Genomic DNA, 26,633 nt, shown 5'->3' on the forward strand with positions numbered 1-26,633 from the left:
CCAAAATAATTATTTAATAAATCAATTTTTTATGCCTACCTATCAGGAAGCTGGGAAAATATCATTGTGGCTAAGTGAAAGGCAATTTAAAAGCTCAAAATCATCTATGTTGCTAGTTATTAAGGAGGCTGAGATCTGAGGATTACAGCTCAAAGCTTGGGCAGATAAACCCGGGAGATTCTTATCTCTGACTAACCAGCAAAAATCTGGTAGCGGAGTGTAGTTCAAATGGTAGAGCACCAGCACTGAGTAGAAAAAGCTACACAGGAGCATGAGGCCTTCAGTTCAAGCCCCAGTACACATACCAAAAAAGAAAAAGAAAAGGAAGAAAGGAAAAAAGAGAAAGAAATCAATCTGAGTGAAGTCACAACATCCAAGAGTCCTAAAAGTAAAACTATGTCAAACATTTTATTGGTGTTTTGTAGTAAGTTGGTTTAAACAAAACAATGTTGTAAAACAATTTTTTAATGACTATGCATACACGGACAATCAAAAATAGGGAAAAATAATCCACAAATTACAAGTTACTGCTAAAGATCATATGTTTGGATAATTTAAGAGAAATAATCCAATAGATGAATAGTCTCTCATTCAATCAGGTAGGTTAACCAACTGCTCTCTGTATAAAACTAACACATTATAAGTGGTATACATTTTATTTTTGAGAGTCCACATAAAAATGCGTTCCCTCGGCATTCCCTGTGCTGCTACGTTTAGTCATTAGTTGTCTCTTGGTAGAAAAATAACATAGAATTTATATTCGCAAATAAAAGTGCAAGGTAGTAAGTATATAGTGAGGCTCAACAGCACAAGGGAAGAAAAACAATGCAGAGTGAAAAATGCTGGCTCACGCAGCACAGAGCAAGCGCGGCCAGGGTGGTCCTTGGCCTGTGTGCCATGCAGTCCCCACTCCACGGGATTCTTCACTGCTCTGAAACGAGCAAAACCAAATTCTTTTTTTTTTAATTTAAAGAACTATGAAATCTTTATTCCCCCTCCCCCACATAATTTGTGATCAGGTAAGGCAAAGATAAGTGGTCCTATTCCCTTCAACCCCCCCCCCCCCCGCCCCAAATATCAGGGACAGCAGCAACTTAATACTAACATCAGAAACAGCCCTGAATCTTCAGCAACATTCTCTCACGGGAATCAGCAGGAGTGCATCTAAGAAAGCAACATTTTAATGTTGTCGCATTGTTCTAATTTATTGGATTTCTTTGGAAAAAACATTATAAATACATTAGTTAAGACAGTAAATTATTTTCTTGCCCTGAAAAACAACAACATGTTTTGTTTTCTCACATTTTCAAACCTGGTAGTACATGTTTGTAAAAGGAGTTGCGAGAAGAAAATGACAGCCGGGTTGCAGAATGTCCATGTACAAGTGCTTACATTACAAGAAACTGCTGATCTGCCTAGAGTTTGCCTCTACAAATAGAGCTCTTTGCAATAATATTTAAACAAAGAAGTTTAATTTAAATACCTCCCATATTTACTCTACTTGTAGAGCAAAGAGGTACTTATGCTTCAAGTATTACATTGTAAAAGGTCATTTTTTTTTTTTGCCAATTTTGTATGTTAACGTTTTAAGACCAAAATATCTATGTGAAAAATCACACCTAGTGAGCACATTTCTTTAAGATTGCAGAAAAATATTGATTTGCTAAGAAGGAGCACGCTGGAAAAAGTATTGAAGAATAAAGGAGCATTTCTTTCTTTCTGTTGGCGAAAATTATTAGAAAAGCTATCCAGTCTGTCTGTTGTCTTAGCTGGTTTTAATAAGTCTTTTCAAAATGATGGTCAAGAAATCTTTAGAAAAACTGGAGATGGGGGTTGCTCCTTTGTAGCATGAAAGGAATTCCATTAATCATAGAAACTGTTATTAAAGTTTTGCTTTGGTTCTTCAGAAGAAATGCTCATATAACTTCTATATGAGGAGACAAAAAAGAACAGATTAATGGGACATTCATCTAAAATCTTATTAAACAGTACCATGGCTGTATGTTACAATTTTGTTGTGATTCAGCTGCAATACCAACAGGAAAACACTTCAACTTAGCCAGTTATCATTTACTTTTATAAACTGCATACATCTATAACGCCCCTTACCTCCAAGACAAGTACATTCATTTGCTTTATATCCTCAGTACCAGATGCTTAGGGCTCCAAAATTACATTAGAGATTAAATAAACGTTTACTGATTGTCATGACCCAACAAAGAATCTCTATACCACTGAAGGTCACTGGCACTAGACTACATTTCCTAGGCCACGTGTGGATGGGTGGGAACAGTAAGAATGGAATGACAGATAATGTGAAAGCTGATATTAGGTCTGGCAAGTGAAGCAAAAAAAAAAAAAAATCATGAGGAAGTTCCTTGAATCTGAAGCATGACAAAACAGGAAGCTGAACTATGCTTCTTTCTACCAATACAATCAAATTGTTCATGGAGGCATAGTTATTAGAGAGTCAGATCAGGAAGCAACTTTCTGACTTCCTTTCCAGCCTTGAAGGTAGAGTTCACTAGAGGGAAGTTCACAGTCACTGCACCTGACTAGAAAAGACCAGCTTCATTTGGAGGGTGGTTCAAAGTTGGCTTTTTCACCTCATTAAAGGTCTATTGGTTTTACAGGTGCACAGATGGAATCCAAAAGGCAAAACAATTGTTAATAAATCATTGTGTGTTGACTCCATTTCCACACCCTGCATGGGCTGGTCCTCTTTATAATGGTGTAAAGAGATGCTGGTCAATATAAACGGGACAGAGAATTCCACAATTCGAGCTGGAATTACTACCCACCTATTCCTGACACTGGTGGGACTCTGCTGCTAAGCTGCAGTGACCCCAACAAGTTGGAAATATTTGATGTTACTCTTTATTTTGCTGCTGTTCTTTCAGCACAAAGACTTCAGGCCACGTGTGAGGCCCAGGCAGTTTCCACAGCTATAGTCATCCGACAAGGATTGTGCATGATTTTCATTTGGAGTACTTCCCTTGTTGTCTAAATCATAACTTTCCATCACATTACATTTTAAAAAGATAATAATATATAACCCACAGAAGAGAAAAATGGCAGTACATTGCAATGGCCTACAAATTAAGGGGAGGCATCTTGTCTAATCATGAAATACATTCTGACAGTGCTTGATGCTGGGTACTGAGTGCTGCTCTTCAACACCCGCTGGGTGTTACAGACTGGATTTCTGCCCTGGGTAAAGAACAGGAGGGGCCCTAAAAGTTGCCAAATATAGCTCAGAAGTCAACTTCTATGATCCATGTGTCATCTTTTCCACTGCGGCTTACTTGATCTTTTGAGGGACAAAGTAACTGTGCATTTCTTCTTAGGTGTCACGTATTTTGGATGATTCCAGAAGGGAATTCCAGGCAAGCTTACCTGCGGTTTGTTGTGTTTGCACACCATCTACCTGAGGTAGGGTCCCAAGTGTCCCTTCACCATCAAAGGCCAAAATTGGATTCAGAGGAATTTCTGGGCTCTCATTGTTGGTGACATCTAACCTGGATGGTTTGGATCCAATGGGCAGATTTATAATTTCTTCAAAAGTTTCATTCTGAACAGATACTCCATTTTCATTTGGTTGTTTTTCCAAGTTAGGAGTACTGTGAAATTTAAAAGAAAAATAGAAGTCAACATTACAACTGGAAAGCACATTATCAGAAAGATTAAAAAACATATATGATAGTTTCCCAACACTGTAAGAGTCTGACCTTACTAGCAAAATGGTGAACTGTGATACATTTGTATTTTAAACAATCATAAACTGTTTATTTGATTATGAAACCAAACACTTATCACCCTAACATACTGAGGCCAGAGGATAGTAAACCTGGCCTACCTACATGGCAAGACTATCTCAAAAATATCAAAACAAATGATGTACCTCAGTGGTAGAGCACCTGCCTAGCATTTGCAAACCCTTGGGTTTGATCCTAGAGAAGTAGCACTTACCAGGAGCTTTACTTTAAAAGATGAGATTGTCCTAATTAAAAGTGGAAAAGTAAATAATTTGTACAAAGCCACACAGCTACTGAGAGATGGTCAAGGATACAGTAATTTTTTTTGAGAGATGATTTTGTTATGTTGTCTACGCTGGCCTTAAATTCCTGGGTTCAAGTGATTCTTTTGCCTTAGTCTTCCAAATAGCTGTCACTACAGGCACACACAACTATACCTTACTCTAGATGTATGATTTCTTGTTCCTGGTTGTAGTTATTCTCCAAATGTCTTAGCCTTTTAAAACACTGCATAGTTCATACATACATTATTCAAAACCAAATTTATTTTCTGCCTTTGACTCCATTTGTTTGTGTGTGCATGTGTGCGTGTACACGTGCACACATACTAGCACTGGGGCTTGAACTCAGGGACAGGGCACTTTCCCTTAGCTCAAGCCTACTACCTACCACTTGAACTACAGCTCCACTTCTGGCTTTTTGTAGTTAATTGGAGATAAGGGTCCCATGGACTGTCCAGCTCTGGCTGGCTTTGAACTGTGATATTCAGAGCTCGGCCTCCTGAGTAACTAGCATTAAAGGTATAAGCAATATTTTTGCTCTATCTTAATCCTTAGTGATTACATCAGACTTAACTTTTGGAGTATGCCTAACTTGTCATTAAAACTTAAATTTTCTACCAATAGTTTCTCTTGGATTGTTCCTCTTTCCAGCGGCTATCCACTGAACAAGTACTAGACGGATCTGACCGCTTGTTACCACACTGCAGCAATAAACATTTGTTCAATTCTCACAAGTTATCTGTAGTCTTAGTAATACCAACTGGTTGTACTTAAGCAAATCAGTCACATCCTTTTTTTTTTTTTTTGAGTTGTGGGGCTAGAACTTGGGGTCTGGGCACTGTCCCTGAACTCTTTTGCTCAAGGCTAACACTCTACCACTTTGAGCCACAGAATCACTTCAGTTTTCATTTGGTTGGTTGGAGATAAGAGTCTCATGGCCTTTCCTGCCCAGGCTGGCTTTGAACCACAATCATCAGATTTTAGCCTCCTGAGTAGTTAGGATTACAGGTATGAGCCACTGGTACTTGGCTAGATCCGAATTTTCTATTGCTTTTTTCCCCTCTGTTGAAGAAATAGTTTACTGTCCCTATTCAATGAGACATGGAGACCTTTTGGATTATGTTTTAAAGCATTTTTCAAATTTGGATACTTTAAAACTATTAAACCTTTTTGACAAAGGATCTGACAATATAGCCCAGATTGACCTCAGACTACAATCCAAGTGTACACCACCAGACCTACCCTAACTCTTTTTAGGCTGAGAGTGTGACAGTGCTGCCCTGCTATTTCCTGGCATCATCCCAGCCTACATGATGTGCATACATGTGCCTAACACTCACCAGTCCGGATGCCTGGGTGACCACACCCATTCTCTTGTTCCTTCCCAACACTATAGTGCATGGGAAGACAGAGGAAGTCTTGGTTCTCAAAGAGAACTGAATTAGAAGGGACATGAAAAGGTAAAGAATAAGATGGGGTATCCAAAGCCTTCTTCCTTGGTCTTAAATTTCTGTTACCTTGCAGGCCCTGCTGTGTTAGGTGTGAATAGCAGTGGCCTACTCCCCTCCCCAACCCCGCCCCAGACTTGAGTCACTAGATGATTTCATCTTCCCCTCGAGGCTCATCCATCTTGTTAGCAATTAGGAGGAATCATTGTGTCAAATGCCTTGGAGGATCTATCATTAAATATTTTGAGGACACTGTGGCCTCTGAAACTGAAGTCACTGGGTTGGGGGTTTTAGACCTGCATGTCTTCCTAGATGAGAGTGTCAGCCAGTGTATTAGTGTTCTTTGGCTACACAATGGAGGTTGAAGGTAGATGTAAGACTGCTGACAGTATGTTTTACCTGAAGTGAAACAGAAGGGTTGGAACCACAGTGGAAATATGACAGTGTCACATAGCTTATTAGAGCCAGAACATCTATTAGTCATTGAGTTGGGAATATAGTCCAATGTTTAAGCAATTGTCTAGAATGCTCTATCTGTAGCACCCCAAGAAAACAAAAAATGTGCCTAACTTTTATTAACTACATTATGACAAGAAACTGGAAGGGATACATCTCTTCCTATGTGACTAATAGGGACTTAGGAAAGTTCCTTTACCCATAGGTGAAACTAAGAGCAAGGATGAATTCTTATTTGGGAAAAAAAAAAGGCTGGATAAAACTTTATCTATACTAAAGACGTTTTATTTAAGAGAGTCAGTGTAGTGAAGAAAAAGTCCTCTGGGGCTATAAGAAAGCACAGAATGTTTTCTGGATTGCTAGGGTAGGACAGAAACCTCTATCCCCATCAGAGCTTCTAAGCTGGGGGTGCAAGGTCACTCAGAAAGATCTGAGAAACAATCTCCTCTGTTCCCATTTTGATACTTGCTTCCGTCTCCTTCCCTTGTAGCACACGTGTGTGTGTGTGTGTGTGTGTGTGTGTGTGTGTGTGTGTCTCTCTCTCTTTCTCTTTCTCAGTATTCTTTGTTCCCTGTTGGGCAGCAAGTTTCCTGTCCATGAGGAAATCCTCCCCTCAGTCCCATGGGAGCTTCCTTCCACAAATACCCTCTCAAAAGCCAAACATAGCTGGAGAGGAAGATCCTATTCAGGTATGCATTCATACAGTTCATCAGTATACTTATTTCAAATATAATTTTGACAGTTTACATATGAAAATGTACTCATTTCAAAAAATTGTGTTTATTGTGGATTGAAAATGTATTCATAATTATATTGATATATTCAAAAGATAGGCACTGAAGCTACTTTTACATATTAAAAATCTGACAACTCGGGCTGAGGATATGGCCTAGTGGCAAGAGTGCTTGCCTCCCATACATGAGGCCCTGGGTTCAATTCCCCAGCACCACATATACAGAAAACAGCCAGAAGTGGCGCTGTGGCTCAGGTGCCAGAGTGCTAGCCTTGAGCAAAAAGAAGCCAGGGACAGTGCTCAGCCCCTGAGTCCAAGCCCCAGGACTGGCCCCCCCCCCCCAAAAAAAAATCTGACAACTCACCCCCTCTTCTGTTAGTAGGCAAGGGGGATGGGCAAGGAGAGTGGCCTCAGAGCTTGAAGAAGAATTGCACTGCTAAGGCTGAGAGGCAGAGAAACCCTGGGGCCCGTGGCCTCACTCAGGAGGAGGGCGAGGAGTAGGGTTAGATTTTTTTGGTGCAGGGTAAGTCTTAGTTCTAACTGACCCCTGTGGCACGGTGTCAAGCAACTCCTCCTGCTTTGGGGCGCATGGGCTGCCGAGCACATGGTGGGCCACCTCCTAGTGAACAGCTCTCCCAGGTACTCCAGGTACTCCCGAGGGTAGATATCTGGCAAGTTCTACTGGCAAGAGGCCACCAAAAACTCTCTTCAACAAGATCAGGACTGCAGCTTAGGGGCTGTGACGGTCCCATATCTCTGTGAGTCCTGTATTCTTTATGGAATCCTTTTTTTCTTACTAGTCAATCCTTTATTACTCTAATTCCAAATCACAGTTATTCTCTAAATGTTCCAAGGTCAAATCCATGTTTTTTTCTCTTCCTGCCTGGACCTGAGTATTATATTCAGTATAGTAAGAATATTCAGTTTATAAGTGGACAGTGAATGGAAATAAAATCCATAGAACTATGAAGGGGATGGGAGGTAAGAAACACCCAGTAAGAAGTAACCGTGGGTCCTCACTCTGAAAGTGCAGAGGAACTTTAAGGGTAATAAGGAGGTCAGATCTGGCCAGTGCCATCATTAACTGTGGAGGGACTTCAGGTTGACTCCAGTTCACATAAGAGCAGAAGCCAACTCCATCTCCATTAAGCTCTCCCCCACCCTATTCCAGGGAAGCTCCCCTTTATTATGATAAATTATGTAGACTGACCACCTGAGGCCTGGGAGCTTCAAGGGAACCTGTGCCCTCCCACGCGTAGGCGTATCCACCAGCATCATGTGAGTCCCGCCAAATCCATGAGTCAATTCTAACTAGAATGATAGGTTAGTTCAAATAGATACTATGAGACAGACTGTAACTCTATTGGCCACCTGCGGGCGGCCTAGCATGCTCTGTAAGTGTTGTATCCTCATTGGCCACCTGCGTGTGGCAAGTTTGACTGTGATGTTTGCCTTATAACCAGGCTAGAAAGCTACACGTATGCGTGGTTCCAGCTCCCGAGTCTGGGCTGCACAGGTGCGGGCGGCTCCAGCTCCCGAGTCTGGGCCCTGACCCTACACACGTGGTCGACAGTTTCGCCTCCCGAGTCTGGGCTGCGACTAAGGCCAGTCGGTTCACTTTTTGTTCACTTTTTACTTCCCCAATAAATCCATCTTTTTGTCATCTTGTAGCTGGAGACTGTGTGGTGGACTCTTGGGGGAACCAGGAATCCCCTCCCTTGGGGGTGAACCCGTTTCATTGTAGTGAACCCCCACTCTACTTCAATAGGACATTAAAGGACTTCTCTGTGTACAGATTACTAAAACACAGACCTGGATAAAATCAAGGCCAGCTGTAAAATAAGTAAGGGTATCAGCTTTAGGCCTCCCATCGCCAGCTGTGTGTGACTCAACATTACACATTCTCTACAGAAATCTGTTGTATAGGATTGGAATGTTCCTTAAAGTGCAGTCTAAGTCTCTATATGAGCTTAAGAAATTATGTTTTCCTTCAGATAAAAATTTCACTAGCTGGGAATATGGCCTAGTGATAGAGTGGTTGCCCAGCATACATGAAGCCCTGGGTTCGATTCCTCAGCACCACATATATAGAAAAAGCCAGAAGTGGCGCTGTGGCTCAAGTGGTAGAGTACTAGCCTTGAGCAAAAAGAAGCCAGGGACAGTGCCCAGGCCCTGAGTTCAAGCCCCAGGACTGGCAAGAACAAACAAAAAATATAAAAAATTTTATTAATCATATGTAGAGATGTAACAGTAAAATCTTCTTCCTTATATAACTAATTTAATTATACACACACACACACACACACACACAGTCCTGTCCTGTCCCTGATTTTGCTCGAGGCTAGCTAGCACTCTACCATTTGAGCCACAGCACCACTTCTGGCTTTTTCCGTTAATGTTATACTAAGGAATATGAACCCAGGGCTTCAGGAATGCTAGGCAAGCACTCTACCACTAAGCCATAGCCCAAGCAAGGACTAGATTTTAGTGCTTCATTTTGAATTTGCATCTCAGAGCTTACTGCTGTCAGGTAGTATTAACTTCTTTTGGATAAGAACGAATGACAACATGAACTAGACCGACCTGGGAAAACGAACAGTGTGCTGGTGCAGGGAAAAGCCAGGGCTATCACGACACACGTAGGAGTGAGGCTTTACAGAGGGTCAAACACAGACCAAAAGGAGTTGAGGGAACTCCTTTTGGCATGGTTGCCAGCCATGCCAACTGCAAAAGGGATCAGCCAGAGCTGTATGTATTTTGTTCTTTTAATTTCAGGGAAATATCATTCTCAAAAGTAACTTTAGTGTTGTCGGTATGGTAGTTTTATTTGTGATTTATTGTTTTGGCTTTATTGACAAGAACTATAAGCTTAAATTTATTTATTTATTAAATTTTATTGATAAGGTAAATTTATTTTTAATAAAAATTAATGTAAGTGACTCGGGAAGTCTGCTAGAATTTTCTTTTTGTGGCAATGGGGTTAAGAGTTCTTGGAGTTGGCCTGTTGCTTGCTAGGCTGGTGCTCTACCATTTGAGTCCACCTCCAGCTCAGATTTTTTTCTGGTTATTTTGGAGATAGTGTCTTCCAGGTCTCAGCCTTTTCAGTAACTAGGATTGCAGGTGTGACCTTTGTCATTTAACTCCTCAATAAGAAACTCTACTATAATAATGTATCATAAGGACTACTGGCATCTAAATTATTTTTATTGTGAAACAAATCTGATTCGCTTTACCAATATGCACATCTAAAATACAAATGCTATATATCATTAAAGGGTAAAGCTGTAGTTGACACCAGGTGAAATAAAAACAAAACAAAATTACTTCCTGTAATTTTTATAGTCACTAAAAACCTCCTCATCAAGACTCAAGGGAAAAGGTGTTTCCTTCTCTTTTCCAAAAGTCCAGAAATAGTTCTAGCAAAAGTTAATGAACTTAAATGAAAATAAATCAATGTTAATCACGTGAAATTCTGTTGGCAAAGAACTTCTGATGTTTCACTAACATAGAACGATGCAAAAGCCCTTCCAACTCACCCCTCTGGGGTCACTTCTGATTGACATGGAGTGCCTACATGCGGGCTGCCCGCTGAGTCGCCATTTCCTGGAGAGTTCATCAGACACGGAAGTGCAGACACCTCTGTACACAGCAAAGAAGAGAAAGCAAACAGTTATTACCACACCCCTGGGAGCCAGAATCCTCTGTAACTAACTCATCAGGGTGGGACTTTGGGCAAGTCACTGAAAATTCTCTGTGCCTCAGTTTCCTCATAAATAAAGGTACCTGGCTCATAGGCCATGGTGATAATTAGATGTATCGTTGTGAGTAAGGTCTTGTGCTGAGCACATTTATAAGGGAGAGAATAAACGTAAGACTTTCACTTGCATTGACTCCAGACAAAAAGTACACATTGCAATCAATGCTGTGGAAGCAGGTGGCAGTAAGCTGACTGGATCAGCTGAGAACAAACATCTTTACTGAGAGATTCAGAACAAGCCATCATAGAAGATCACAAGTGACACAAATAGTATCTTTACAAACTCTGCTCTGTTCTAGTGATACTTAGAATGATGGGGATTTTTATAAATGGAGGCTTGCAGTGTATTGTGCCGCAAAGCACTACCCTGTTATTTAATCTCCAGTGCTAGAGTATAGTGTAAGCCAACACTATTTACTGATGCCTGGCTCTAAAATCTGGATGGGGTCCGAATTAGAGATCTGTGGCAATTTATGGTTTCAGCTTGATGAGCGAGTGATCAAAATAACTTCGAGTGAATTCACAACCTGGCATGATTATGATAAAAATGCCAGATGTGTAAGTAGTTGAACAACTGGGGCAAAAAAGCAATGGATATTTTTCAAATGCTCAAAATCTGCAAAGTTGACACCATGTAATATCCTAGAGGACTAACTTCTAATGGCCTGGGCCCTTGCCCACTTGCCTAATGATTCTCTTTGTAGAGCAAGTGGCCCCTTTCAGCACTGAAACAGACATGGGATAAAGAGAAAGGAACAGTTAATCCTTTAGGCCTCTTCTTACTGATTTATTTGTTTTATTTTATTTTTGGCTAGCATCCTACCATGCCTCCAATAATACATTTTGTAAGCTGTTTTGGAGATAGGAGTCTAATGAACTTTGCTGTCTGGCTGGCCTTGAATCACCATCCTCCAAATCTCAGCTTCCTGCATAGCTAGGATTATAAGGCATAGACCATCAAGTGCCTGGCTTCTTAGCACTTTTAACCCAAGTCAAATTTAGATGAATGGGGATAAACATCAGTTGTCTCTCCTGACACGTTTACCTACCCTCTCTTTTGGCTTTGCTGCACTGAGTACAATGAAACTCAAAGAACAGATGGGGACTAGCAGGGAGGGAGAAATGAGGACAACATGAGGGAGCCTTGGCCAGGGACACACTGCAGCACTGGTCCCTGCGAGGCTCGAGAGCTGTCACAGAACTCTCCTGACTCATGGGTGGCGGTGGCAGCTCATAGTCTTAGTCTTTTATTTATGAAAACAGCCCGAGAGAGAGCATGCTAACCCCATAAGGTGGAGCATATACAGAGCCACAGGGACTGTTCTCCCAACAAACAAAATTAGGGCATCTAGCAAAGAGCATGAAAATCCCACCATAAAGCAATCAGGATACTCAGAAACTAGAACAGCTTCTGTGGAAACAAAACCAAATACCAATAATATGTAACACTTGAAAAATACCCCAAGAATTTATAAGGAACATTCTTGAACAGGCTTGAACTCAGGGCTTTGCACTTTGCTTATGGCTTATGCTAACCTACGCCTCTAATTTAGAATTTTCTTGGTTATTTTGAGAATGAGAGTCTCACAGACTTTTCTGCCCAGATTTGCATCAAACTGTGATCATCTAGATCTCAGCCTCCAGAGTAGCTAGGATTACAGGAGGAAGCCATGGATGTTTGACTTTTTCAATAAGGAGATGGAGGTACTGCTGGAGCTCTCTTTTAAAGGAGGAGACTGAATGAGGAGCTATTTAGCATCCACCTCTGTTCTCAACCATCAAGGCCCCGCGGGGTCATGAGGGAGGATTAGGAGTGGATGACCTGGCCTGTCACTGATACCAAGCAGCTCTGGAGGGGCTCCAAAAACCCTTGCTGACTCTTACAGAAAGGAGCCTCTGTCCCAAAAAGCTTCAGTAGAAACCAGAGAAGAAAACGTACGAGAGATGTACCTCGCACAAAAGGAGCATTTAATCATTAATGACCTTGCTGGAAGCCTAAAGCTAAGGTCAATTTCATTTTTATTTAAACCACATTTGACTAAAAATCATCAACAAACCACCAATGTGAGTTTATAATGCTGTTCATATGCTGTAAACTGCATATAAACAGTATATACTCTATATATTGTAAACTTCATTTACAGTGGATAAGCAACTTCCAGTGAAATTTGTATTTTTTACCTCAATTCTGAAGTTAGAAGGAATCTTTACATCCTTCCCCCCCCCCCCCCGAGAAATGCCATAAATACAAGCTATCAAAATGTACAAAGTTAGCCAGGCACAGAAGATCCTAGATACTTGGGAGATAGCAATTAGAGGACTGTGGTTCAAGGCTAGCTAGGGTGGAAAAAAAATCATGAGACTCCATCTCTGCTGGATGCATTGGTGCATGCCTGCCATTCCAGCAACATAGGGAAGTACAACAGTCAAGCTGCAGTCCAGGTTAGCCAGCATTAATTCAGGACCTAGCCACAAAAGGCGACTGAGGAGTACACTCAAATTGCAGAATATCTGCCTAGCAAGTATGAGGCTCTGAGTTCAATCCCCAATACTGCGCTCAAGCCAGACATTGGTGGCTCATGCCTATAATCCTAGCTGCTTGGGATGCTGAGATCAAACAATTATGGGCAGAAAGCCAGCCCAGGCAAGAAATCCACAAGATTCTTATTTACAATTAACCACCAAAAAATTGGAAGTATAGCTGTAGCTCAAAGTAGTAGACCATTAGCAAAAAAGCTCAAGGACAGTGCCCAGGCCCTGGGTTCAAGGCCCATGATGGACAAACAATAACAACAAAAAGTCCTCAAGAGGAAATGAGAATTTCATGTAAGGGGAAATGTGGGAGTAGATGACAGATGTCTAGGCTCCAGTGAGTCTGCGAGTGCATTCCTCCCTATTATTCCATGGTTATCTTATTCCAGAGCCCAAACTCAACAATGCTACATTTAAATGACTTGAATTCAAAGACAAATACCTGTTCCTCCAGTGATCACTCCCTTGGCTATGTCACCATTTTGCTGTTCAATGGTTTTCTACCAAAAAGAAGAGAAAGAAAAAGGTTTTACAATATAAAGTTATCAGTGGCAGAGGGCTTATTTAGCATGTAATAATAAGTCCTGGGTTTGATCCCTAGTACCATAAAACAATACACAACAGAACACCTGAAACCAAAGGAAAAGTCTATGACCCATTAAAATTAGTTAGGACACTGGTCATGTCAGTACCTTATCTGTAGCTTCTGTCTTCCTAGTTCTTCTCATAATCTCTTCAAGCCGCTGCAAGGGAAAAAAATGAACGAGTAAAAAGATGAGCTAAAGAAATCCAGGCTGTACATTTCAGCAATAAAGTAAGTGACAGATTATAAAAACATGGATTTCTTGGAGAAAACTGTAATTCACCTTGCTTTGTCTTGATTAGAGTTATTCAATAAGGACAAGACTAGCTTGAGCACTTGCAGGGTAAGTAACTGCTTTGGGAAGCAGAAAGTTTGAGAGTGGCTTCTTGGGAGCAGATTGTTAATACCAAAGTCTATTTTTCTAGTAAGGTTATAACTCAGGCCCAGTACAGTGGCTCATGCCTGAAATCCCAGGCCATTCCAGGGAAAATTTTTGTGAGATCTGTCTTCAAGAACAAGTCTAGCTTTTATTGTCAAGATGAAATACAGAGTGTTACAGTTACAAATGTTAGGTAGTGAGTACATTTCTTGTTCAACTTGTTACCCCCCTCTCATTTTTCTCCCACCTTCCTTCCCCTCCAAACCCCCAGCCCCAGAATTGTACAGTTAATTTACGACATATTTTCTTTGTATTTTTTTTTTTTTGGCCAGTCCTGGGCCTTGAACTCAGGGCCTGAGCACTGTCCCTGGCTTCTTTTTGCTCAAGGCTAGCATTCTGCCACTTGAGCCACAGTGCCACTTCTGGCCATTTTCTGTATATGTGGTGCTGGGGAATCGAGCCCAGGGGCTCATGTATACAAGGCAAGCACTCTTGCCACTAGGCCATATCCCCAGCCCACAACATATTTTCTTGTAAGTATTGCTGTTGCATTGATTTGCTTTTACCCTTTGTCTCATTTACCAAAAAGATCACAAACAAGGCCGTACTAAAGCTACCAGCAAAAAAAAAAAAAAAAAAAAAAAAAAAGGAACAAGTCTAGTATGGTTGCTAAGCAGGAAGGAGAGGTAGAAGGACCATAGTCCAAGATTGGCTAAGCAAAAGTGCCAACCCCTATCTGAAAAATAATATGCTCTGAATGACTTAACTGGTAGAGCTCCCTGCCTAGCAAGTACAAGACCTTGAGTTCAAAACCTGGTACCACCCAAAGAATCAAAATAAGACAAAAACCCCAAACAGAACACTGCTGTTGACAAAGCTCTTGTTCATGCCAGCAAGCTGCTAGTCTAATGATAGGTGCCAGTGGTTCATGCCTATAACCCTAGCTGCTCAGGAGGCTGAGATCTGAGGATCACAGTTCAAGGCTAACTCAGGCAGGAAAGTCCATGAAACACTTTTTAAAAATTTTAGGTTTTATTGTTAAGGTAATGTACTGAGCCATGAGACTCTTATCTCCAATAAACTACCAAAAGAGCTAGGGTGGAAGCTGTGGCTCAAGTGGTAGAGCACTATCCTTGAACACAAAGAAGCTCAGGGATAGTGCCCAGACTCTCAGTTCAAATCCCAAGATAGACAGACACACAGACACAGACAGACAGACAGACAGACACACACACACACAGATGGTAGTCCCTGAGTCTTTCTGCAGAAGACAGCTACCTTTTTTCTCTCCAGGCGCTCCTGTTCTTCTCTCTGGAAATGTTTCTCTCGCTCCTGCCGGACTCTCTCTGCTTCTTCCCGCAGGCGAGCTTCTTCTTCTTTCTGCAACCAAGAAGTCACATCTGGGTCTGTTGCTTAACCATGCCCCACCCCTCTGGAGATACTTGGAAGGGAGGGAAGACCGCCAGCCAAGGACACAAGAAACCAGGGTGCATACAGGGTGCTTCTAACTGCGACATCATCCCTCTGTCCTTCAAGACATTGGGGGTCCTCTGGGAGGAGACCCCCACCTGCAGTGGGTGGTCCGCACCTGTCTCTGGAAGCGCTCTCGCTCCTCCTCCGCCTGCCTTCTCGCCTGCTCCTGCTGCTCCCGCATCTGCTCAGCCTCCAGCCTGCGGGACTCCTCCTCACGGCGACTTCGCTCTTCTGCTACCCTTTGGGCTAGTTCCTCTCTCTTTTGTCTGGGAAGACACAGAGACATGGGAAGGAAAATCTAGGCGTGAGTCTGTGGATAGGCTGTGCAGAGATCTGGAAGAAAAGTCACCCCAGATCCGCTGTCCAGGGCTGAGGAACAAAAGGTGAATTCACCTGCCCTCCTCCGCCTCCTTCTCCAACCTCACTGGTATCCATGCTAAGCAGAAGCAAGGAGTAAACACCAATGTTTATTGGAAAGCATGCTTTTCCAAAGGATATGCGATTAAACTATCTAAGGCTGAGCACTTGTAGGCAGGTACTCTACCACCTGAGTCACACCTATGCTTTCAGCTTTTTGCTGGTTAATCAAGATAAAATCTGCCTGGGCTGGCTCCAAATCAATATCCTGATATCCCAGCCTCCTGAGTAGCTAGGATTATAGACTCATCACCTGAAATGAATTAAGGCTGAGGCTAGGAGACTTCAAGTTATGGCACTTTTTTTGGTTGTGGGGCTTGATTTCAGGGCTTGGGCACTGTCCCCGAGCTTTTCCCCTCAAGGCTAGTGCTCTACCACTTTGAGGCACAGCTCCACTTCCCATTTTCTGGTGGTTAATTGAGATAAGAGTCTCATGAACTTTCCTGCCCTAGCTGGCTTTGAACCGTTTCGGGGTTAGTGGAACACCAGGTCATTCTGAAGCATCTGCCTGTGTCACTACCGCCTCCTCCCTCTCACATGGAAGACTCGGTGTAACACGCCACTGTGGTGCCTCTGACATGACACTGCCAGTACTCTACCTCTCCAGTTCTTCCTTCTCCCTCTTCTCCCTTTCTTCCTTGTCTCTCTGCTCGCGGGCCAGCCGCCTCTTCTCAGCCAGCAGTCTCAAGGCCTCTTCTGGGTCCGTGGTGCCTGCAGAGGTTTTCGGAGCGGCAGTGGCAGTCACAGTGGATGATGGTGCTGGGGCTGCAACTGGGGCTGGGGCCGCAGCTGGAGCAGGGACTGGAGCTGGCACCGGGGTTGGGGCTGGCTCTGGGGCTGGAGCCGGGGTCATGGATGGAGTAGCTGTACAAACAGGCACAAGGGAAAAACCAACTGGACACAAAGAATAAAATGAAATCTATCATTCCCCACACCCTATCATTATCAAAGAAAAGGGGATGTGTATCACTATGTGTTCTCATGGTTTTACTGTATTCTATCTGTAGCCAAGCAACAGATAAAAAAACGACAAGTGAGACATCCAACAAAGCTCACTCTGTGTTAAGCCTGAGTTTATAGTGGCTGAAATCAGTTAACAATGTCTGTCAAATGTGTAAGATTCCGTGGGTTATACCTGAGGAAAATGAAGGTGAGATCTTCCAGGTATCTTTTATGACATTTTAAAAACTGCTGAGCATCCATGGCTCATGCCTGTAATACTAGCTACTCAGGAGGCTGAGATCTGAAGATTTTAATTCAAAGCCAGCGTGGCTGGAAAGTCCACGAGATTCTTATGGCAAATTAACTGCCAAAAACCAGAAGTAGAGCTGTGGCTTAAGTGGTAAAACACCAGCCTTGAGTGATAAAGCTAAGGGATGGTGCCCAGGCTATAAGTTCAAACAGCAGGATTGAAAAAACAACAACAACAACATAATTGCCATGCTTTAATGACTATGGGTTACTAGAGGAGGAAAGCCTTTCCATGACCCTAAACCACAGTCATCCCAACCTAAGAATCTATGTGATACAGTCAATGTTTTGTGTTTTAAGCCACTTGTTACAGGAAAGGTAACTAAGGTAACGAAGAATTTGGTTACATGTGCCAGTCCTGGGGCTTGGACTCAGGGCCTGAGCACTGTCTCTGGCTTCTTTTTGCTCAAGGCTAGCACTCTACCACTTGAGCCACAGCACCACTTCCGGCTTTTTCTGTGTATGTGGCGCTGAGGAATAGAACGCAAAGCTTCAGGCATGCAAGGCAAGCACTCTACCACTAGACCATATTTCCAGCCTGACCACAACCTTTTGTGAACACTGGACTCAACCAACCAAATGACTCAGATCTGTGTCTCTTTCTGACAATAGGTGTTAAGATGGCTATACAGTTCTCTTGTCTGTCTTCCTTCCCCTTTCTTCTCCTTCCACCCCTCCCTCCCTCCTTCTTTCCCTTTCTGTGCTGGTACTACAGCCTTGACTCAGGGCCTCAAGTTCTTACCTATTTCTTTCCCCTAAAGGCTGGTGCTCTATCACTTGAGCCACACCTCTACCTCCAGCTTTTTGTGATTAATTGGAAATAAGAGTCTTAGGGACTTTTCTGCCAAGCTGGCTTCAAACTTCATTCCTCAGATCTCAGCCTCCTGAGTAGCTAGGATTATAAGCACGAGCCACCTGCACCTCACGGATCTCTTGTTTGTTCATTTATTCATTCATTTATTGCCAGTCCTGGGGCTTGAACTCGGGGCCTGAGCACTGCCCCTGGCTTTTTCTTTTCTCAAGGCTAGCATTCTATCACTTGAGCCACAGTGCCACTTTTGGCTTTTTCTATATATGCGGTGCTGAAGAATCAAACCCAGGGCTTTACATATGGGAGCACTTTACCACTAGGCCACATTCCCAGCCCCAGATCTCTCGTTTTATATATGAGAGAATTACTTAAGAAAAAGACCTGAAACAAGCCTCAGTCAAATCTTCAAGTTCTCTAAAGCAAAGCTAACTAAAGCAGTATTTGAGGGAACGAAAAGCAGAGAGCACATTAGGCAGGGCCCTAGTGTACATCGGTCCACTCTTACCAGGGCCAGCTTCTGCTTCGACAGGCATCCCCTCTTCAATGGGGGCCTCCTCTACCTTCACTAAAGGTGTTCTGCCCTTTAGTGAGGGCTCATTGGCAGCTTTCTGTGGCTCCTTCTCTGCGTCTTTCTTCTCAGGTTCTGCTCTGGCTTCTCTCTTGACAGGGCGGATGTTTCCAGGGGATGGGGGCCGGGCCTGAGCAGCAGCAGCTTTCACTGAGCCAGGAGGCAGGGAGGACATGGGTCGGGGTGTACCAGGCAAGTGAGGCAAGGACTTGGATGGCAGCCTGGGCAGCAAAGGAACAACAGGGAGACTGGGTATGCGAGCATGGATTTCTTGGAACCTCAGTAACCGGTTTCTAGAAAAGCAGTGCAGACAATGAGCTAGGAACACTTTTATTTGGTAAAGGGATCCTCCGTAGGAACGCATTCCGATGTTCTCCAAGTCCAACTATGGAAAGAAGAGTGGGCTTTGATGACAAGTTATGCTGTGGCCCAGTGAGCACGTGTATCTCACTTACCAGAGGCGCGAGGGCGCTGATGACCTCGCTTTGGGATTAGACGGAGACTGAGTCCTTCGGATGCTGGAGGTCAGGTGGAAGGGCAAGTTCTCTCTCTCTCTTTTGTGGCCCTAAGTTTAGAGAAACTCAGCTGTTAGATTTCTTTGTGTCTGACACACTGCATTACAGTGAAGCCATAAACCAGGTAACAGATTTTTACATGCCTGCTGTTTCAGACAACAATGCTCTCTCTTTACTCCTTGTAATAACAGAGAAACCGCTCTCTGCTCATGTAACTTCTTCTTGCTTTCAAAGCAAAGTCAGGTTGGAGATGAAGAATTTATTTATTTATTTATTTTTTGCCAGTCCTGGTGGGCCTTGGACTCAGGGCCTGAGCACTGTCCCTGGCTTCTTTTTGCTCAAGGCTAGCACTCTGCCACTTGAGTCACAGCGCCACTTCTGGCCATTTTCTGTATATGTGGCACTGGGGAATCGAACCCAGGGCTTCAAGTATACAAGGCAAGCGCTCTTGCCACTAGGCCATATCCCCAGACCTGGAGATGAAGAATTTTATTTAGGTTTCTTCACAGTTCTTTACCAGATGTGAAACTGAAATGTGAGTATACACTAAAGCATCACCTCTCTCCTGATGGCCAACCAGGAATTGGGCCAGAGATCTGGTTCCGAAATGTAAATACATAGAGAGAAACAAGGAGACCTATTGGATTGATGCATCCTTTATAACCACAGAACAATGACTGTATCCTTCAACCATACCAGATTCACAGTTCAGGACAAAGGTACAAAGAGACTCCTGGAGACAAACAAATTACCTCATAATAGCTCGGCTACCTAGCCAGTAATAACAAGCAGAAATTATATCCTCACTTGTAAGGCTTCAGTTTATAGTATGTTCTGATGTCCTTCCAAGAGTTGGTTTCTTAGCAAACAATTAGTGTTTTCAAAACACCATTTCCAACATATCTTAGGATCTAGGCTTTGCAAAAATTAGCTAGTTAGCAAGACAGAAATCCCTTATCTTGATTTCCTGTGAAGGACACTAATGACACTGCAGTCTATCACATGGCTGGGGGAAAGGGTCAGGGCAGCAGTCTGGGCCCATTTCCCTTGCAAAGGCCATTTGGTTTCTTACTTGCAAAAATGAAAGTATTTTGGCATTGCACTTATGTGTCTGGCATTCCCAACACGCCAGTCACTCAAGACAAGAAAAGAACAGTTTTCATTTTCAAGTTCCTATTTGTAGATAAAGCAAAACCTCTCCAGTGGAGAGGAAGTGGGGGGACAGGACCACTCAGCCAGCTAAACAGCCAGATTTGTGATGGGTGTGTGGCAGGAGAGATAGGTAAAGTTGTATTATTTTAACTAAATATACAAAGGCCAGAATCCAGTTGAAACCAAGAAGCAAATCACAAAGCAGCTAAACTTCCTTCCATTTAAACCCCAAATTACAATGTCTGGGAGATCTAAAAGGGGCTAGGCTATCTAAAACTGACCTCTCCTTTGAAAGTAAAAATCTGGCAACCCTCTGCAAAGGGTAGAAGGCAGTAAGAAGAGAAGCTTATTTGAGAAAAGGAAGCCCTAAAGCTTATCTATTGTCCCTATGTTTTGGGTAGGCCCAGAGATCTCCCTATTTTGGAATACTAAGCAACATCCATCTTGGCTACCCAGAACCATTGCCTAAAGGTTATGGGTTGCTAGACATCACCTCATGTATTCATCTAGCTCAGAAAGAATAAAGGCAGCAGATATCCACTTCCATTTGGAGTCTTTAACTCCCATTTTCTCTAATCTGGCTCTTGAGCTATCTAGCCATCTCTCTCTATTAGACTCCTTGTTTTGCCACTTTTGTGTATGAGTCTTTATTCAATTCTTTGTTGGAGATGCCAAGAATCTAGGATCTCCATGACCACCACCCATGGGTAACAGCTGTGTGTGGGGGTGTCATGGCCACCCTGTGTAATACCCACAGCACACCTCGAGCTAGAGGCTGCTCTGCATTGAAACAAACAAAACAGAGCCCGTTGGCTGCTTCCCGCTACTCACCACAATGCCGTGGATGGTCCTCCTGCGTGCAGACCCCTCAGGTGGAGTTACGAAGAGTTTTGGTCGCTCCGCTGGGTTTCTAGAGTGTGCAGCTTTGTAGGGCATGATGATGGGGCTGGAAGATGCTGAACGAGGACAAATGGGGATAACTAGGATGCAGGTGATTGGTTTTACACACAAAGTGCCAGAGGAGTAGATGAAGAAAGCCAGAAGCAGGTTCAGGAGAAGGAGCAAGGCAGAAATAGAGAGAAAAGTAGGGAGAAGATGTTATTATCAAAAGGTGCCCAGAACCATCAAAATCAACTCTCCTCACATCCTGTGAATTTAGGATGTGTCAAAAAATGGGATGCACTGCTTTCTGTCCGTTACAGAAGTAATCCAAAACTGATAGGAGCCAGTGGGCTGCTGACTCCTGAAAACTGATGGTTCTAGTAAAACACCAGAGCAGAGATAATTTTTATATGAGGAAAAGAATAAAAATTTTCTTGGCTTTAAGATGGACTAAAAAGTAGAAAGACAGGGAACATACAAGCAATGTAGCACAACTCTTCAAAGAGCCAAGTTGAACAGCCAGTAAGGCAGAAAGAAAGCAACTGAAGTTTAAAAATGGTGAAAGATCAAGTCTTACTAGGTGTTAAGACTTGTTATAAGGATAAGCAATAGTTTCCAGAAGAGAATTCTATAAATGTTTTATCTATTTAAGGGCACAGCCAATGTATCAGTTTTCCAAGAGCTAAGGCATTTGATAGCAAGAAGCAGCAGTAGAATGTATAGGGAGATGGGATGTCATTTTATAAAATGGTGAAAAGAACAGAAACAATGTTAGAATTGCTAAAAACAAAACAAAAAAAAACCTAATCAGGTTGAATAATAGCTTTTACAGTTTTATTCAAGATGGAATGTTCTTTTTTTGAAAAGCTACATAGTTTCTGACCATTAATCATTTTAATCATTTTAAGCAACAATGGATACAGGACTACTCATGTAATACTTCTAAAAGTGAAGGTGTTAAGGCTCCAATGTCCATTTTCAGATCTCATATAGAAATCTTATTTTCCAGTAAAATAAGAGATGATTAAACATGACTTCTGGGCTGGGAATATGGCCTAGTGGCAAGAGTGCTTGCCTCATATACATGAAGCCCTGGGTTCGATTCCCGAGCACCACATATATAGAAAACGGCCAGAAGTGGCGCTGTGGCTCAAGTGGCAGAGTGCTAGCCTTGAGCAAAAAGAAGCCAGGGACAGTGCTCAGGCCCTGAGTCTAAGGCCCAGGACTGGCAAAACAAAAACAAAACAAAACAACAACAACAACAAAAAACATGACTTCTGAGGATAATACTATATATTCAGACCAGATTACAAAATAACTTTGCCACATTCTACCTATTATAGCAACCCTTTAAAGAGACTCTATGTCAGGTGAGTGTAAATTAAAAACTCAGCCATGCACTGGTGGCTCACACTTGAATCATAGCTACTCAGAATACTGAGAATTTGGAAGACTGTGGTTCCAAGTTAGGCACAAAAGCTTGTAAGATTACATCTCCAAAATAACTATCAAACCAAAAAAATGAAGCAAAAATGGGGCTAGAGATTTGGCTCAAGGGCAGAGAGCCAGTTGAACAAGCAAACTGAACAAACATCAAGCCCTGAGTTTAAATCCTAGAACTGGCAAGACATTTTAAAAATATATTAAAACCCTCAAAATTCCTAAGACAAGTTTTGGGTAATTGTAACTTGAGAATTAGACATTTACAAAACACTTGAATATACTGGTTTAACCAACAGTGAATTGGTCAGGATGTTGTTTTAATTTTTGCTGTGCCAGGGACAGAACTTGGAGCCTCTTTTATACTAGGCAAGTACCCTACCACTGAGTTACATCCAGCTCTAGACTGCATCTTTATTAATGTCTCTCATCTCTCTGGTTAGCCCTGAATAGTTAAGGCAGTAAAGAGATATTTCCTCATCATACATTTGAGAACAGAATTCTATTTTAGGATAAACTAAAAGTAAAATTTCCTCATTCCTGCTTAAAAAAAAAATGTGTGCTTTGTGAACTGACATAAAGCTTTCCTTCTAACCTTAATAGGAAGAGTGACTTGTACTGTCTAAGGAAGAACCTTTTGTCATTAAGCTTGTGATCACAGGAGAAATTATAACAACCTTTAAGTACCAAAACAAGACACTTTGATTTCCCAGGCAATGGAAGAGCACATCTGTGCAAAACTCTTCCAAGTCGATCAAACGCATTCTAGAAATGACATCCTGCCTAAGATGCTTCTGCAGACTCATGAGCAGGAAGGGAGACCTACAGTGCCCTGGGCTCAGCCAGAAGCCATTAACCATGTTAAAGGATCAAGAAAGCCTAGAAAATAGCTCTGCCTGAGAGCTGACAATGGGGGGGGGGGGGGAAAGCCTGGAAATGATCATTTTTTTTCTTTTCTCCTTTTTATTTCTTTCCTCCTTGGTAACAATTTCTCTCTCTCTTCCATTTGCCATTCTCCCTTATTATCCTTTGGGCTTTTTGACATAGAATCTTGCTACATAGCCCCAGATGGCTTTGACTTCATGATCCTCTTGCCTCAGCCTTCTATGTTCTGAGATTATAGGTCTGCACTATAGTGCCCAGTAGAAAAAAAACAATTTTATGATGTATTTATGGAACATTTGCTGAGACCATCAGAGATGTAATGTCATTTCATGATGCTTTCTGATTTATTCTTCACTGTAATGTTAAGGAGACATAAAAACAAGTTCAAGATATCATAAACTACCTACTGTACTCTATACAAAAAAACACTTAAATTTAATTGCTTAAGAAATACTTGCTGGATAAAATAAACACTATGACTTCCATAGATTTCACTATTGTCCTAAGCAGCAGCTATGGTAAAACCAGTGGTTTCAAATCAATCATTTGCATAATCTTGTCCTTCTGAAGAAACAAGTGAGAGCAATATACTTATTATTTTTTTTACCCAAAGTATCCTTTAAACCTAATTTAATTATACATAAACATTAGCTCATACAAATGTCTTTGAGAAAGTTGACTATTTTTTGTAGTCAGTATGTGTGTATATATATATGTGTATATATATATATATATACACATATATATATATATTTTTTTTTTGACCAGTCCTGGGCCTTGGACTCAGGGCCTGAGCACTGTCCCTGGCTTCTTCCCGCTCAAGGCTAGCACTCTGCCACCTGAGCCACAGCGCCCCTTCTGGCCGTTTTCCATATATGTGGTGCTGGGGAATCGAACCAAGAGCTTCATGTGTAGGAGGCAAGTGCTCTTGCCACTAGGCCATATTCCCAGCCCGTCAGTGTATATTAATTTAGCTCATCCAAGAATGAGCTCAAGTTCAAGTGGTTAGAGCATAGCAGCATACAGAACAGAAAAACAGCCTAACAGATCATGAGTATTTACTAAGAGACTACCATTACTATTCTAAGTATTTTACATGTAGTAATTTACTTGCTCTCTAGCTCTAAGAATCATATGTACTAGAAAAAGTGAGCATGGAAAAGTGACCCCAGCAATGGGTGTGAATGAGAGGTGTGGGGTTGTGATTTCTAATTCTCAAGGACCCTCCTGTTTGCTCATGGGATCTGCAACTACTGAAGAATATAGGCCTTAGGGCAGTGGCCTTAATCTGCTACTGTGATCATAGCTAGGGACATAAGCCTTCATTTTGCCCATGGTAATTGGAAATCAGATGAAGTCAAGAGACAAAAAGAAAATGGAAAGAAAAGAACAAAGAGAGCGCACGCACACACACACACACACCAAAAAAGAAAAAAAAAAAACCCAAAGTGACAGAAAAAGTGTCCTTGAAAAGACAACTGGGAGATACATTTTACATGTAGCATCCTAAATTGAAATTTTGGAAAAGCACAAGTTTTGTTTTATTAAATAGAAGTGATGATAATGCAACAGGTAACAATGAACTTGGGAATGGATTAACACACAGGCAACTCAATCAAGTAAAGGCTCTGTCCTGTGTAGCACTGAAATAAATCACAGAAATGTACCAATTTGTGAAAAGGAGAATGGAAATGTTGCAAAGTAAAACAAGAACTAAATTGCAGGTAAGAAGCACCTTGACTAAGCACAACCACCAAGAAGGCAGGGGGGAGAGAGACGAGTAAAATGGGTGGGAAATGAGGACATGGCGTTGGGAAACTAGAGAAGAGTGAAAGAATTGACAAAGTTAGTGATGACAGAAACAGTAAAGAAAGATACTTTTCTAGCTCTGAGGTCATATTTCAGCACAATACAACATCCAATGTGGAGTTTCAGACGCATGGCAGCTGACAATTGTGGAAAGCCTACGAAATGGTGGAAGGGGCAGCCCTCAAGGTTCTTCTTTAATGATGATGAAAACCTTTGTGACTTGCATCTAAGTATGAAATCCATAGGCGTAAATAATAAATTCTTTTGAAATGTGATGCTTTTTCTTCCAGAAAAAACATCTCAGCTGAGGCATTAGTGCCAGGGGCGCGGGGTGGGGAAAACGGGACACGACCATGACTCCCAGTTCACTGACTAAGAGGCTCTGCTGAGTCACTTATTGCCCTTACATTTGATTTCCAGAAGGTGGTGTGAATGCCCATATTTATAGTCCTCACTGACTCAGAGGCTTGGAAGAAGTACGGTGGATACTGACTGGCTCACTAGACAAAAGAGATGAAAGACACTTCAAACTACCAAGAATAGTCTTTAAGCAGACTAGTCAACGTGAAGAGACTTGCAAAGGTAAAGCATTTTTAAAGGGAACCTTTTAAAAGAGGCTATGCAACTGACTGTGCCCAAAGAGATCTAGGAAAATACAAGTCACTTCACCAGGAGAGGTATGTTATAAAAAAAACTGTGTCAATCCACCGTACCAATCAGCTATAAATGCTACAACTTTTCATTAAACTAATACACTCATGCAAGCATGTTTGGCATTATAAAAAGAGGTTTTAATAATAATACAATAGGCAGGAGTAGGTAGGGCCTCTCTATTTTTCTAAATAAAATTTTTTGGGGTGGTAGAGTTTTGTGCATGCTAGGAAAACTTTTTATTACTTAAGTATTATTATTACTCTGACTGAGTCCTTCTGTTTTCAGTTTTTTTGTGTTTTTGTTTTTTGATAGAATCTTGTGCTTTTGCCTAGATCAGCCTTAGACCAAGATCCTTTGATTTCTGGCTCCCAAATAGTTGGGATTCCAGGGTATGTAGTGTGCTACCACATCCAACCTTCATATTTTCAATGATTATAGCAAATAAGTAATTAGCTTTTATTTTAATTAGTTTTTCCACAACTCCTAGATTATACATGACAGGCTGGGGCTGTTAACCCAGCCATGTTAAGGAATTCTATGCTTGTGTTGATCTTATTCTCTAGCTCATAGATATTTATTTATTTATTTTTAAAATTTTTTTTTTTGGCCAGTCCTGGGCCTTGGGCTCAGGGCCTGAGCACTGTCCCTGGCTTCTTTTTGCTCAAGGCTAGCACTCTGCCATTTGAGCCACAGCGCCACTTCTGGCCATTTTCTGTATATGTGGTGCTGGGGAATCGAACCCAGGGCCTCATGTATATGAGGCAGGCACTCTTGCCACTAGGCCATATCCCCAGCCCTCATAGATATTTATTAAATATTAAATTATATCTACCTTTGATTATCTGAGATACA

The 26,633-nt window shown here is 42.0% G+C and overlaps 1 protein-coding gene and 1 long non-coding RNA gene across 4 annotated transcripts in view; one reads left to right on the top strand and one right to left on the bottom strand.

Moving 5' to 3' along the window:
- Nucleotides 1-383: 383 nt before the first annotated feature.
- The window catches only part of Map7 (microtubule associated protein 7), a 141,042-nt gene continuing 114,792 nt past the window's right edge, over nt 384-26,633 (bottom strand). For all 3 annotated transcript variants that reach the window (XM_048354161.1, XM_048354159.1, XM_048354160.1), the window contains 11 exons: nt 20,943-21,067; nt 18,900-19,009; nt 18,382-18,665; nt 16,414-16,678; nt 15,513-15,663; nt 15,203-15,304; nt 13,655-13,705; nt 13,405-13,462; nt 10,210-10,312; nt 3,397-3,620; nt 384-1,927 (listed from right to left, as the gene is read on the bottom strand). In XM_048354161.1, coding sequence (XP_048210118.1) covers nt 1,917-1,927; nt 3,397-3,620; nt 10,210-10,312; nt 13,405-13,462; nt 13,655-13,705; nt 15,203-15,304; nt 15,513-15,663; nt 16,414-16,678; nt 18,382-18,665; nt 18,900-19,009; nt 20,943-21,067 — 1,484 coding nt within the window. In that variant the 3' untranslated portion in view covers nt 384-1,916. The remainder of the gene's footprint in view (nt 1,928-3,396; nt 3,621-10,209; nt 10,313-13,404; nt 13,463-13,654; nt 13,706-15,202; nt 15,305-15,512; nt 15,664-16,413; nt 16,679-18,381; nt 18,666-18,899; nt 19,010-20,942; nt 21,068-26,633) is intronic.
- On the top strand, nt 22,273-24,717 carry LOC125357325. Its single transcript, XR_007212122.1, has 2 exons — nt 22,273-24,006; nt 24,270-24,717. It is a non-coding gene; the product is annotated as an uncharacterized LOC125357325 (long non-coding RNA).

The sequence above is a fragment of the Perognathus longimembris genome, chromosome 9 (assembly GCF_023159225.1).
Source record: "Perognathus longimembris pacificus isolate PPM17 chromosome 9, ASM2315922v1, whole genome shotgun sequence".
NCBI classification, from domain to species: Eukaryota; Metazoa; Chordata; class Mammalia; order Rodentia; family Heteromyidae; genus Perognathus; species Perognathus longimembris.